Source organism: Lepisma saccharinum, unplaced genomic scaffold, assembly GCF_977018435.1.
Source record: "Lepisma saccharinum unplaced genomic scaffold, izLepSacc3.1 HAP1_SCAFFOLD_558, whole genome shotgun sequence".
Lineage (NCBI taxonomy): Eukaryota > Metazoa > Arthropoda > Insecta > Zygentoma > Lepismatidae > Lepisma > Lepisma saccharinum.
The window spans coordinates 99,335-115,083 of NW_028143235.1; the positions used below are offsets into that span (position 1 = coordinate 99,335).

The 15,749-nt window shown below is 37.3% G+C and overlaps 1 protein-coding gene across 1 annotated transcript; it reads left to right on the top strand.

The window, feature by feature from the left end:
• The first annotated feature begins 5 nt into the window (after positions 1–5).
• Positions 6–12,108, top strand: LOC145983025 (bolA-like protein 3). Its single transcript, XM_083116308.1, has 4 exons — positions 6–361; positions 4,929–5,052; positions 9,509–9,597; positions 11,700–12,108. The coding sequence occupies exons 1-4, from the start codon at positions 323–325 to the stop codon at positions 11,763–11,765; spliced, it is 318 nt and encodes a 105-aa protein (XP_082972434.1). The 5' UTR covers positions 6–322; the 3' UTR covers positions 11,766–12,108.
• The last annotated feature ends 3,641 nt before the right edge of the window (positions 12,109–15,749 follow it).

Sequence of the window (15,749 nt, forward strand, 5' to 3'; positions counted from 1 at the left end):
AGATATTACACCGCAGAAGAATTATGCCCTTACGGAGTTTCTTTTGTGAAGAAAACTAGGCCTAATCACAGTGGCCTAACTATTTAAGCTGGGAAATTAAATTAGAAAAAAAAAAATCTTGGGCAGTGGATCAAAAAGAAGAAAACCAACATAATAGATTGTCTGTGGCATTGGAAAAGATTTGTGTAAATCTGTGTTGATGCTGTGACATAAACAAAGGTCAAGAAATGTGATAAAGTTGTGAAAGTTATATTCTGCGTTGTTATTATTATGTAAATAACTTTAGAGAGTACAACGGGATAATCAGTTCATTATACAGAAAATGCTTCGACAATTTACCTCAAGGACACGTTCATTTTCTGTAAGTTCTTCGTTAATTTACATTTTAATTTACAATTTACAGAAAAGAACTGAAACTTGGGTGTTTACAGTTTATTTCGATATATGTATGGTCCATGCCAGTTTCTCTAATTATATAGTGTAGTGTTATGCACAAAAATATATGTAGTGAATAACAATGTAAGGTGTTCACTCTACTAATACTGTACTCTGGATGGGAAATTCTGACAGAGTGAAGGAGTTTTCAAATCGATGCGACAAGTATCACGCAACCAGTGTTGCCACATGAAGGGAAATTCAGTGAAAAATGCCAAAAAAAGTGAAGGGAATTTTGCAGACATCACATTCAATTTGCTTCAGGTTTTATTGGTTCCAGTTTAATATCCGGTACTACTTTACTATACCGGAGACACCTATCAATGATTTATTTCGCAATTTTTTACATTGCTAACGTACTATTCTGCATTGCGGCACATTTCTTTAGTTGAAATAATGAATTTCTAACGAAAAATACCTAAATTTAAAAAAAATAAAAACTTTTCACGGAATGTTTTAACCAAAAAAAGTTGAATTTTTGACATAAAGAGTAATTATTGAAGCGGCCCCGGTGCATACCCAGCGTCGAATAACATGGGTACCTGGGGGAAACCCTGGGGGGTAAAGGCGGTCAGGGGCATGGTGCTGATCACATCACCCCCACTCACGACCGGATCAAGAAAGTGTGGGGCGTTACCCCCACACCCCCTATACGCCTTCATGGCATGGTGCTAAGCACAGGGGAACACTTTACCTTTACCTTTTTACTAGTTTACTACCCTTCGGACAGATTTCTTCATTTCTACAGAAGAAACTACTTACCGTAATAAGTTCCTGTAGTATTGTCTAACATCTGGAAGGTGTTTTGTGTGATGTGGGAATGTTTCATAGCGGAAATTCAACCAATGACGCATAGCCCCACGAACCATTTCCGGTAAGGTTAGGTTAGGTAGGGTCACAATAGTTAAAAATTGGTTTCGAATAAAATATGCGTAGCCCCACACACCATTCTCGCATAGCCCCACACACCATTCTTGCATAGCCCCACGAACCATTCACACATAGCCCCACAAACCATTTGCGGGAACGTACGTTCTTCAGTTACAAAAACACTTTTTTTTTTAAAAAAAAATGATCAAAAAAACGTGAATACACGTTAAAAAATGATCTGCGAAGCAGATAGGTAAGTACAAATGTCAAAAATTGACAAAACTCGGATGTTATAGGTGTCCGAAGGATAGTAAACATTTACCAATTCACGATAGCCCCAAAAACCATCACGGCAGTGGCGTCTCGTGGCCTCAAATTTGGCTGGGGCTTATTTTTTTAAGAATTTAAAATATAATGACAATTCATATGAATTACAAAAAACCGGTATTTATCTTCTTCTAAACTACAAAATTGGACTTATTTTTTTAAAGAATTTGAAATATAATGACCATTCACATGAATTACACAAGAAACAGGTATTGCTGTGAAATGTACCTTTCTATGAACGTTGGTTCTCATTTAAACAAGAACTGTGCTCTCCTGTTCTTCTGCTCAGCAAGTTTTGTAATTATTTTTTTTTATTAATTTTGTAATTAATTTTTCATTGAAGCCCTCTAAACCTAATTGTATAACAACAAGTTTTTCTTGGTCACTCAATGGCTGAAATGATGTTGCCAACAAGAAATCCACTTTGTTCATAGCAAATAAAAGCCACCACAACGCTACACTACAACCCGCGGGATCGAACGAATGCGACGCCACGGAAGTAGCCCCGAATCAACATCCAAACCTTCTTAACCAAAAAATTCCTACTTTCGTGTTACAGATTATTTTTTTCCGGGTTCCAAAACCCCACAAACCATGCACGCATAGCCCTACACACCATTTACAGATAGCCCCACAAACCATTCGATTAGGCCCACGAACCATTCATGGCATGGTTAGGTTCTGTTAGGTTAGGCAAACATAGTTAAAATTGTCATGTTTTGGGAAAACAATGGTGTTGTTGGAAACACTGATGGGGGGTTTCGTCATCGAACGCACAGAACATTTGGTTCACGTAGTCGAAGGTAATGGAGGCAAGAGCTTTTGTGCATTGCAGAGACATTAATGTCGAAAAATACATGTTTTACTGGCCGAATAAATAGAACCATGACCTTTCAAAAGTCTACAGAAACTCAGTTCCGTAAGTACTTTCTCCTGTAAAATTGAAGAAACACACACTATGGCGGCCACATCTTGACTCATGTTGTGGGTATGCAGTGCTTCCAACCTTCTTGATCGAAAAATACCTACTATTGTGTTTGTCACCGGTGGAAATTGTACATTATGCACGGGTAGCTAACAGATAGCCCCACAAACCATTCACGTATAGCCACATTAACCATTCACAGATAGCCCAACGAACCATTTCTGATAAGGTTAAGTTAGGTTAGGCAAGCATAGTGAAAAAAAAAAGGTGTTGGAAACACTGACAGGGGGTTACGTCATGAAACGTACGCTGCATCCGGTTTAGGTATAGGAGGCAAATGAAAACAATGGCAATTATGCATCGGTGAGATATTTCTCTTGAAAAATCGATGATTTCCCAGTCAAATATATTCCACGATGAAAGAAAATACCTCGACGAACTTTGTAAACCTTAGACAAACTCATTTCCGTAAGTAGTTTCTTCTGTAAAAATTAAGAAATGTGAAACTGTTACCATGAAATTGAGAAAAAAGTGTAACTATGTTGATGAGGTGTTGAGACTAGCAGAACAAGTTGTTTTCACCAGTTGTTTTATGAAGTACAGATGCTATTATATTTTACACACTGTCAATTGTTGAAAGTTAAATCACCAAACTAACCATAGGGCTTAAACAGAAATTAAAAATAAGTATTATTACCACCACTTTTTAGATAGAGCAGTTTACCTATGTCACATGGTATAGAAATGTATAACTGATTATTTTTTGAGACAGATACATGGAACCTAACAAGCAACACAAAAGAAAATCTTACAAGAGAATGCAAATGTTTTGCACATTGTGAGGAATCCTGAATTTAGGTGAAAATAGCACAAAAACGAGGTTTGCACTTGGTGAAAGTAGTAACTGAAATTTTGCTGTGTTTTCAATACAAAGTTGCATTTACCTCAAATGATCCTTAAGCATTATATGTACAAAAATAAACAACATTGAAAGTAGTGCCTCCCCCCACCCCATATGCATACACTGCTAATTTTTATATGTTTTGAGTAGTTTAGGATCAGGTTGAATTATTATCTTAGAGAACCAAACATGACCCACCTAATCTAATCAAGCAAGCAATTATGAGAGTGTGAGAGGGATTAGAAACTAATTGTTTGTAGAAAACATAACATCACAGATCACGTTATACACATGGAACTTGGGCCTTACAGAACACCGACACTGAACAGTTCATAATAGTATCGTATCATTCTACAGAATGATGGGGATCAGAATTAATTGCTGGGTGATGGATGTAACTTATTCATCCTTCATCCTCGATGATGAGAGCACTTGTCATTAACATGACAAGTTAAATGCTTGGCAGTGCGAAAGGCACAACTAAAACTAAATAGCTTAACAACTAGAAAAGACAATGGAAGTCCTCTCTAGGCTTCGTTGCAGGTTAACCAGGACTTGCCTCACTTTCCCTCAAGTCCTTTCTCCAAGGTTGTGATACCTTGAAAGCCGCTGAAATTCTTGTTCCAGTGCGAGAAAGAACAAGCAGCCGGAAAATAAACCGTTTATCAACAATGCAAAAAAGAAAAAGAAAAAACATAACTGACATTAACCTAAAGGCAATTAACAAAAACCAAGAAAAGAACACTTGAAAAACAAAAGAAGAGAGAATTCTTAACAACAATGCTGATGAAAGATAAAAACGGCAGCTGATTTTTATAGTACAGAAAAGTATGTATATCGGTATCTCTTTCAGTGCTTCCTTGTTGCATACAATAATAACTGTCTTACTCCAGTAACTAACATTCGGAACTCAATACGACATGACATAATATGAAACTCTAAGGGTTAGTGTTTTCAGTTGAATGTAGAGGGTGTTGAAGGGGTTCACAAGCACCCCCTCACGCCCTCCTGCATAAGTAACACTATTTTCGTCAATGCTTTTCATGCATTCATTCCATTTTTTAGCAGATGCCACAAAGTACTAAATAAATGTATGAAATCAGTTCATTATGAATATTTTAATCCACTCCCATGTCTAGAACCTTATATTTTATGTGCAAAATGTCACACATGTAACGCTAGAGCCGGCCCCCATGGCAGAGTGGTTAGCACATTGCGCTACGATGCCAGGGGACCCAGGTTCGAATCCCAGCCTGGGCATGGATGTTTCTGAGTGTCCATTCATAAATTTCATCACTCATCCCCATCTTTGTAAATTAGCCAAAAGTGACACAAAAAGCGAAGTAAAATAAAGCAAATCAATCAATCAAACGTAATGTTAGAATGCCCCAATAGCCCATTTTGTTTTGCACTTGTGACGATCGGTATTGTATACATATTATAATTTCATATTTACTTATTTTCTTACAGGTTCTGTCTTCATTTTGGAAGGCTGCAGAAGAGAGACTAGCCACGAAGAAAGAGCAGAAACTAAGGACACTCCTTGAAAGCAAGTTTCCCAAAGCAAATTCAATCGAAGTCACTGATACATCAGGTAAGGAACAGAAAACAAGTGATGCAATATAAATCTAATGGTTAAAGGAAAGATTTATTTGTTGTGTCAGAAGCAAAATGGTGTCATTCCAAACTAACTTTGTGTTAATACATACACACACATATATTTCTCCTAGGAAGCTTTTTTTTATCAACATAGACACACTAATACTTAATGAAACATGGTGGATGTGTGCATTTCTTGTTTGTGAACTTAAGTCTACTTTATGCACAGAAAGGCTAATCAGAACTGTACCTACAGTTTAATAAATTGTGATATGAACCACTACATGCCTCCACCAAGTGTTAAATGTATCAAACTTAGGTGGATATACGTGGGCGTACCCAAAAGAAACCGAACTAATTTTGTGGTAGGCAGAGCTTGTGTAGTACCGCATTTTGCCGCTAGGAGTGCATAGAGCGAACCTTCCGAGTCCGTAAGCCGAGTGCCGTCGCTGAAGCAGGTCAGGACACGTTTCGGCAGAGTTTAGAGTGACAGCTGTTTTGTGTGATCGTCGTTTTTGCAATGGCTGATTTTCGGGAACAGCGTGCTGCGGTGAAATTCTGCTTTTTGCTCGGAAAGAGTGGAACAGAAACTCTTGAAATGTTAAAAACGGCGTACAAGGATGATGCTATGGGGGAAACTCAAGTGTTTGAGTGGTTTTCCCATTTCAAAAATGGTGAAATGTCAATTGATGACAAACCTCGTTCTGGTCGTCCTTCCAAGGCCCGAACACATCACAATGTTGAAAAAATTCGTGAAATCATCAGCGAAGATCGAGGATGGACCATTGAACAAATTGTGGAGCTGTCGGGAGTGACTTGGAGTTCAGTGCAATGAAGTTTTGAAACGATTGCACAACAGTGTGCAGCGGAAGCGGCCCGATTTGTGGTGGTCGGGTGACTGGTTTTTCCATCATGACAATGCCCCGGAATAACACAGCCCTGTCTGTATGACAATTCTTGACCAAACAAAAGATGACTTTAAAAAATGTTTTGAAAAATGGAATCAAAGATTGGACAAGTGTTTAAATGTAAGTGGTACTTTGAACGGGATTGAAGGTTTGTACTTAAATGTGAATAAATAAGTTCACAAAAAAATTAGTTCGGTTTCTTTTGGGTACGCCCACGTATATGGAACAGTTGTACCAAAGAAATGTGAATTCACCGTAAAGCAATACTATTTTTCATTTATGATAACTACTGTGTCAGTAATGATGTTTTCGGGTTACATATTTGGATAAGTGCTTTAAAACGTACAGTAGCTCTACATGTTATTTGTTTTCCTTCTGAAATTTACAATTTTTTTGTAGTGGTAAGGCATGATATATTTATTACAGTGGCGATTCCTCCATGTAGGAAGTGAGGAACTACCTACAGTTCATTTATACTTGTTTCCAGTTTTCTTCTTTTTAAGTTTAATGAGGATTATAAAATTTTGAGCGCAATCAAGGTTCGCTACTTGACTGTCAAGAGTCTAATGTGCTAGCTATCACCCGCTCGTTCCAGATCTGTTGCCCAAAGACGACCAATCGTCTGAGGAACCTTTCTTGTCATCCTACAGGCACTGCAAGGGAGGGCAGGGGTACATGGGGGGTTGGCCAGTTATACGGTCCGCGAGGAAGGTCCCATGGGTTCCTCAACAGTGATGCCAACTCTAGCATAATGGTTCTAAACCTAGCAAAATTTGAACTTCGTTGGCACCTAGCACTCTGTGTTTGGCATAATGGAAAATCCAGCAGAGAAATTGAATTCCAATGAAGATAGTTTGAGGAAATATTTATTTAAAAAAAAAATCTTCAGATCTTGTTTGTATTTCTATAGCCGACTTGTTTCAAACAAAAGGAAGTATACCGACCAAGGGACAAGCTTTTACAGGCCCTGATCCATTCTCTTATTTTCATCTTTTCTTTATCTTCCCCAATTTAACAAGAGAGGAACATTTCATAAAAGGAAATCGGTAGAAAGAGTTGGAGGTCACAAATAAAAGAAACAGACGCCGTTACCAGTCATGGAATTTTCTTCAACTTTTTTCAAGCACTATGCTAAACCCATTTTTAATTTTTTTTTATGAATGGTCTAAATTCCTAATGTTGCTGAACTACAATTAATGATCAATGACACAGTTCACAACTCCAAAATAGCAAAATAAAATTGAACTTAAAACTACTACAGCCATCAGAAAATGATAATAATAAATTAATAATAATTGTATAATAATAATAATAAACCCTAGCATAATTTTATCACATTTAGCGTAATTTATGAGTTGAAGCAGCACCTTTTCTTATCAGGAGGTTGGTATTGGCAAAGCTGTTCTTAATCCACACATGACAGGCAGGGAGGGCCTGCAGCTAACATTACAAATCCAATGGCTAATCCAAGGTACAGGTGATACATATCACTGTGTAATTCAACGCATTTTTGAAAACTTTCCTCGGTCTGTTTACCCAAAAATTCCACAAGTCGCCACTGATTTATTACAGTACATTTCTTATTTCTTTTTTTCAAAATTTGATGAAACTTTAAGAAAGAGGTTTTATAGAAACTTAGTTTGTACAAGGGTCGTTCAAGGTTGACCGGGATTTTCGTACATAAAAAATCTATGAATAGCCGGATCGTGATGAAACGTGCGGGTGACGTAATGTATTCCTTCGCGAGTAACTAGCACCCAGCATGACATATTTCGCGCATGCGCAGCAGTTGCAGCGAACATGGCGGCAAGCAGTGTGTCTGTGGCTGTGGAGCAGCGGTGTGTAATCAAATTTCTCGTGAAGGAGAAAGTGAAACCAGCTGAGATTTTCAGACAATTGCAAGCACAGTATGGTGAACAAACGATGTCGCGGACAAGAGTGTACGAATGGTGTGAGCAGTTTCGCGAAGGACGGGAGCTGGTGACAAATGAAGCGCATGGACACATTCGCCCGACTGCAGTCACACCAGTGAATATCGCACGTGTTGAGCAAATGACTCTTGAGAACCGGCAAGTAACAGTGCGGGATATTGCTGCCGAGGTGAATATCAGTGTTGGGAGTGTTGAGACAATCATTCACGACCACTTACGTTTCCGCAAAATCTGTGCAAGGTGGGTTCCCCGCCAGCTGACATTCGATCAGAAGTGGACACGCAGGACGGTCTGTGAACAGCTTCTGAATCGGTTTCGAGCAGAAGGTGATGAATTGTTGCAATCCATCATCACGTGTGATGAAACATGGTTGCACAATTCAACCCCAGAGACCAAAAGACGCAGCATGGAGTGGCGGCATAAAGGTTCCCTGCCCCCCAAGAAAAGCAAAACGCAGCCGTCCGCTGGAAAGATCATGGCAAGTGTCTTCTGGGACATGAAGGCCGTTATCCATGTGGATTTTCTGGACAAAGGGAGCACGATTAATGCCCAGTATTACTCCACATTGTTGAGTGGTGCTGTACGAAAGTCCATTCGCAAGAAAAGACCTGGGATGTTGTCTGGAAATGTCATTCTTCTCCATGACAATGCCTGCCCTCACACGGCCAATGTGACAACAACAACTCTGGCCGACATGCGCTGGGAAGTTCTGCCCCATCCCCCCTACAGTCCGGATTTAGCCCCCAGTGATTATCATTTGTTTGCACCCCTTAAAGACCATCTGGGAGGGAAGAAATTCACGACAGACGAAGCACTGCGGAGCGATGTCCTCCAGTGGCTACGACAACAACCAAGTTCTTTCTACGCCAAAGGAATTTGGGAGCTGCCAGAACGATGGCAACGGTGCCTCGGTGCGCACGGAGAATACTTTGAAAAACTGACATAGTTTGGTGTTTCTTCTGCTACCTATTTCCTCTGCAGAAATAAAAGTCCCGGTCAACCTTGAACGACCCTTGTATAAAAATTGCATTGTATGAATGTTAGTGATAATGGATATATACTTTTTGTAATTTATTTTCGACGATGTTGGTTAACTTGACTCATTTGATTAACATGCGAAGTTGAAAACTAAGAGTTAGTTATGAGTGTGTTTAAATTATTAAAGAATGGTCTAAAATAGTTAGAATACCAGAAAAGGCAGGAAATTTAATTTTGCGTAATGAGTGGGCTCCCTGTGTCAGTTGTAGGAATTTCAGAGTATTTTTCAGTCAGTTCCTTTTCCTTAAGAATGGCTATTTTCTCTTGACTAATAAATGCTCAATTTTGTATCAATTTCCCTTTGGTAATGTGAGAAAGATTAAGAAAAGATGTGAGAAAACTTCGGGCACTATTTAGCAACATGCCATTTAATGCAAGTAATAGAAAGTCATGTCTTTTTACATATATTTAATCATGTCATTCTCAATACATTTTCAGTTAAGAACAAGACAATCCTGTTGTGAATAAATAACTAATAATTTTTATGAAATTGCTTTGAGAACTTTTGCAATAATGATTGTATAATAAGGCATTTGTTTTAGTATTAATTTTCATTTTTTTTATCCATGTTTAGGTGGTTGTGGAGAAATGTTTGAAGTCAAGGTTGTATCATTGGATTTCAGAGGCCTATCTCTTGTAAATCAGCATAGATTAATTAATGAGGTAAATATGAAGACTCTTTTTATTAATTTTCTATCAATAGCATAGTTGTAGTATAGTCCCTATCTGTCAGTACCCCTACACTCTGTCTCTGGAATTTGTGGAGCAGCACTGTGCATAATTGTAGAGAGGGGAAGAAAGCGAGCGAGCCGAACAAAACAGTGCAAGCTGCTGCTTTTCCAGTCCATGCACATACTTCCCCCCCCCCCTCACATTTTTATTGGTCGAGTCCTCTGGAGTTAATACTTGTGCAGAGGACTTGTTTTTGTTCACCTGCTCCAGAGATTACTGGGACAGAGTATATATACACTTGTAATTTTTTTTTTAACTTTTAGTTTCTTTGCTTATGTAGTGCAGCTGAAACTGATATTCTTGCCACAGTTGATGGGCCTGCTTACAACAACCTAATGCCAAATATAGACCAAGAACAGGCCTGCTGTCTGTATTCTGGCCATGGGCGTAGCAAGAATCTTTTTAGAGGGTCAGGCAATGGATAAAACTTGAATAGTAGAAGAAATAATAGTAATAATAATTATTATTATGCTTATGTTTATTATTATTATTTATATCTTTGGGGAGTCTTGTCTACTCGATCCACAGAATGCATGAATACCCAGCACATCTTTTTTACATGTGAAGCAGTTAGTTTACCTAAATGTATAGTTATTCTATTTCGTTATTAACTATTACACACCTCATTAAAATAAAAGTTTTGAAAGTTGAAGGGAAATTTTAGCTTTAGTGTTTGTTGCATGCCCTCTCGCATAAAAGTCTAATTTTTGGAATTTTGAAAACTGTGAAACCACTTTATTCTTTGTAGTCCAGGGGCATATATCAATATTTCATAGTAAGGTTAAAAGCATTAAGACAAGCGAGAATGTATATGGCTACTGGTGATAGGTTGCTAGTGTGGTACAAAATCATGTACTACCAGGTGTTTTGCCAACAATTGAGGCATATGGCCTGTGTGACGTCATAAATCCAAGATGGCTGCCACTTCCACTAACAAAGAAATTCAATCGTAACTCCTTCAAGAATGGTTTTTGACAAATTTTTATGGAGGCATTTTTTGTTCAGAATTGAAAATGTACAAAATTGATTCTTACAGTTTTTCATATCGTGCACTGTTATGGAGATATATGCAATGAAATAATTTAGTGTCCTTTTCCGCAAGGATTCTAAGGGTATTTTACACTTTACTTGAGATTCTGGCATATAAAAAAAATCCTGCCTGTGATATTTTGTTGATGCCTACTTTTATGGCGTATGGCCTGTGTGACACCGTACAACCAATATTGTTGCCTCTGCAGACATTAACAAAGAAAAACAACCATATCTCCTTAACTCATTTAGGAGTCAGTTTGACCATTTGTAAGGTTGTTGGGTTTTTGCATGATGGGGAGGCATGTATGTGGAGAATGCCTTCATTTGAAGGCATGCAATCCTTACTACAGATGTTTTTTTTTCTGGAAAATGTATCAAGAGACCATACATGACATCCAAAATTCGAGATAGCCACCATGGAGGCTCTGCACATAAAATACTGTCATGTATTATACTCTCAATTTTTTTGATTTAATGCATTTTTTACATTTTCATTATGAACTTTATTTATATTAATAACATTATAAGTAACAAACTTAATTTTTTTGGCAACTTGAAATAAACAATACCAATTTCCATGGGGCGGGGGGTCAACAGATCTGTTGAACCCCCCTCCTCCGGATGCCCATGACTGTGGTAACCAATTTTAAAGCAAATTAAAAACTAATAAGAAAAGAATATCAACATATAACACAAGGGATCATAACCAGCGTAAAATTGAAAGACATGACTATACCTCAACATGTTTGAAAGAAATGTAGCTACGGAAAAATGTTCACTACAATAATTTTATAGCGAAGTGAAAGTTACAGCTAGAATTCTAAAGTGTAGCTCTAGTGACTGTAGTTAGCTGTAGCTATGAGATTATTTACCAGAATACCAGTTTTGTAAGCTTATCAGTAATTTTTATCAGTATGCCATTAACAGGTGATAATCCCTATTCTTCAGATCTTTCCCTAATACATTACCATCAACCTCATTAATGTTTTTATTATTTGCAGGCACTGAAAGAAGAAATCAAATCCATGCATGGTTTACGAATACATACTTCTGCATCAGGGAAATAGCTTATGCAGTCTTGTTATTTCATGATTCAATTTTTTTGCGTTATTGCATTTAAATTTAGGAAGTGTGTTTTTAATTTTGTAGTTGTTTTGTAGACATGTACATATTATTCGTAAGTTAGAACAAGAATTTTAATCATACAGACGGTGAAGTAATAGATCGAGTTGGGCTAACATTCTGGTTTGGACAAAGATAGAAATTAAATGTTTTCTATTGCTGTTATATCTGTACTTTGTTGAAAACATTTTTAAGAACATGCTTTGTATAGAGCATTGTTATATCTGTTATACAGATTGACTGTTATGTATTATTTGCAGAAAATAAAGAATTAGACATTTTCAGTAATGTGCCTACATTTAATTAAACATTTTCGTAGTTGATTAAAAGCAAGAGCAAATGTGTAAACCCCTTTGTAACCATACAATTTAACTATTGTAGGTAATGCAGTTACTAGGTTTTCAACAAATGCGCAGTTTTTTTTGCCCATGATTATGAAACCTGGAAGTACTCACTTCATGTAGAAATCATTATTTATTTGCTTTCAATGTCAGTGACTCATTGCTACCATTTGCAAAAGGCTAGATCAACAGTAGCATCCCTAGAAACAATAAGGGAGAGAAAAAGCTTGTCATTGCTGTATTTTTAATATCTTTTTATAAACATTCATTTTTGTAGGATGGCTAGGACATTGGGCACTCCCTTTTCCCTAGTCACTGTTTAACAAGACCCTTATTAGAGCCATCCAGTACAAGAAGTATCGGAGAGTATCATCCTACTTGTTGCACATGTACAGGTATGAATATATTTTCTGCATTATTTACCTTTTTGAATATTTTCTGATTGTGCTCTGCTCTGCTGGAATTTTGAAAAATTTTCCTCTCCTTTCGAAAAACCGCTATGATATTCCAAAATCTGAAAAATTACATCTGCTTAGAATTCCTTCTAGAACATTCATGTGAATCTTCATGTGGTTTGCTTTTACTCTTGTCTAGATACTATCAATAGTTTAATAGACTTATATAATCACGAAACTATTGAGAATATCTAGACAACAGCGAAAGGAAACCACATGAAGATTTATGTGAATGCTCTAGAAGGAAAAGGAGGAGAAAATATTTTTAAAAAATGCCCTCGCGGCAGCCAAATGTCTAGCTGAGCCTTAACCCTTAAACAATGGAGAATGTTTGCCAGTGAACCCGCAAAGTACAGATATGTTTTCAGTGGGAAATTTAAACTTCCGCATTCTTTTCAATAAAATTTTATATCTCCGGAACTAAGAACACTAGGGATACAAATTATACTATTTTTTCTTCAGTACACATTGGGCTATAAGCCTGCAGTAGAAAAAGCAAATTTTCCATAATCAGTTAGAAGAAGAAGAAAGGGAAGAAACTATTTCTTTCATGAAATTTGAAATTCATCAAACCCCCATGCAGGCAACACCGGGACATGAACGGTACCTGCATATTGCCTGATATGTTTTCCATTAACATGGAAAAAAATTGTGCACTTATTGCTTTCCCTTGGTGAAAGTGTGTTTCCAACACTAGAATGGAGAAAAGAGCGACGTTGTCAAAAACATTGAAAAAAATACAAAGTTTTTACATAATTTCCATGACATCGCCCCCGTAAATATAGCAAGAATGAAATTAAACTTTACTAACTGCTAATTACCAGGAATCAGATTTATATGTAGTAAAATGTGTTAAATATGTAAATATATATTTAGTTATTTTCACCAAAATATGGAGTTCAATATGGACTTAAAAATTGTAAAAATTTAAATTTTTAAAAAGATAAGACACTGCACAAGCTACATAAAATATGGTCTCGGCATTGTGACTATTGCCCTGACTGTCTTGAAGAGAAACCAGAAGCGAATCCCATTTTGGTGCCAGAAAATTGTTGCTTCTGGCACTGCTGTCGGGCATGCAAACTAGTAGCGAGGGTTTGTTAGCAATGGGCTGCTCGACTTGGGACTCTCTTCCAACATTGCCAAAATAATGTTTGTAACAACTAGGAGCCGATGTTTGTGCCCTCATTCTCATGTTGCTTCGAACTTTGTCAGTTATTTGCAAGAAATTTACCCAACTCTTTCGGTCACATGGAGACATTCAGTTATTTCGTGAATATGTAGTTTATGTTGAGAAATGTTCTGATATATGTAAAATAACTAAAATATATACAATATGAGTAATAATCTCATATATGTACAAATATAAAAAAAATAAAAACTGAATTTTTCGAGTCTAGATTGCCATGATGCTCAAACATAGTACAGCATATAACTGATTTAAACTTCATACATTGTTGTATACCGACTATGTACGCCAAATCTTTTTACTCTTATGTTATCTAACTTTGCTCTATTGTCTTGTTTTCATCATGTATGTTGTAAATCTATACAGTCCTTCGTGAGAGAAAGGGATATGTACTGTATGCTTAATAATGTAAGTTGCTTTACAAATTATGTTGAGGAGTTTATGAATAACATGCTTTTGCGTGTGACTTAAATGTAGTTGTATTTTTACCTCCACACACTGGCATACTGAAGAACCTGCACTCAACATACATAAATATGTATTTACATATAAATCCGTTCCCTGGTCGTCACCCAATTTGTAAGTAACAGTGCAATGCAAGTGATTCCGCCACTTCTGCTCTCCTGTTTACTGGCCATGGGATGCAGTGCATAGCCAGGAATCTCACATTGCACAGAGCACTAGCTGCTTTACACAAATGCAAGCTAGTTGCTAAAACCTGTTCTAGAAAAGATGAACCATAATCAAATCATATTTACCACTGCACTGGGATTCCATTAGATTTGATTGCCATGAAATAAGAATGTGTGCAACAATACAAGGTTGTCTTAAGTTCATATCCAGGAATTGTGCAAGGATCGTGATATCCTTAGTATCAGAAACAATTAAGATATTTAGGGTGTAAGGGGTGACCTTCCACATAGGCACCCAAAAGTCAACCTCACTTCCACGTAGTATACCCTGGACTGCATTTTGCAGACGAATGAGGCCCTGGCAACTGGCACTATGGCCAGTATAATTTTGTGTGTGTTGTCCTGGTGTGTGTGCTGAGTGCCCCTTTACAGCCTCAGCTTTTAACGAGTCAGAAGATTTTAATATTTTAATAACACGACACTGCATATATGTTATTTTAGTAATGGTAAGGGGCTGGACCCCGTATAATGTGACGGGTGCAAATAGCCTAAGTGCTGACACACCCAAAATTTTAAATTCAAATTCAAAAATTCAGATATTTGCGTTGTCAAGATTATCAGAATTATTCCGATATCTGGTTTATCTGTTGCATCCAAAATGGATATCAGATAATTTGAAATATGGATATCTGTCATATCAATTTTGTGGTCATCTCTAGTCTGCACCCAACATTTCTCAGTTCTAGTGTATTTTTTTTTTCAAATATTAAATCACTATGTGCGTATACTTGGGATCGAACCCTGGGACCCATTGATTACAAGGCAACAATACTACCACTATGCCATCAGGGATGCCTGTTTGTACGGAAGAAGTACATTCTCAGAAAGACGCTTGTTATCTTTCTGCCACTTTTAGCATATGGGAATGACGAAAATTTTGATGATTAGATGTAACTGATGAAAGGACACTCACAGTGGATGCTCATGACCTTTTGTGGTGTGAGACTCGGAGTTAACTACTTGGCATGCTTAGCCATCCAGTCGACGGCCTGCAAGTAACTTTTTAAATGTATTTTTATCATTATACCATACTGAAAATTTTTGCCATCTTAATTAATAATAACATAACCTGTGGTGCAACAGCCCCTAAGGGTGAAGGCCTACCTACAGACTGCCGGCCTCACTCCCACATACCTCAGCAGATCATGCAACCAGTTATGGGATGATGTGTGGTCAGCACGTCAAACCCCCGGTCATTGGTGTAGTTTTTTTTTATTATTATTATTTATTCGTAGCATCCTAATTTCCTCAC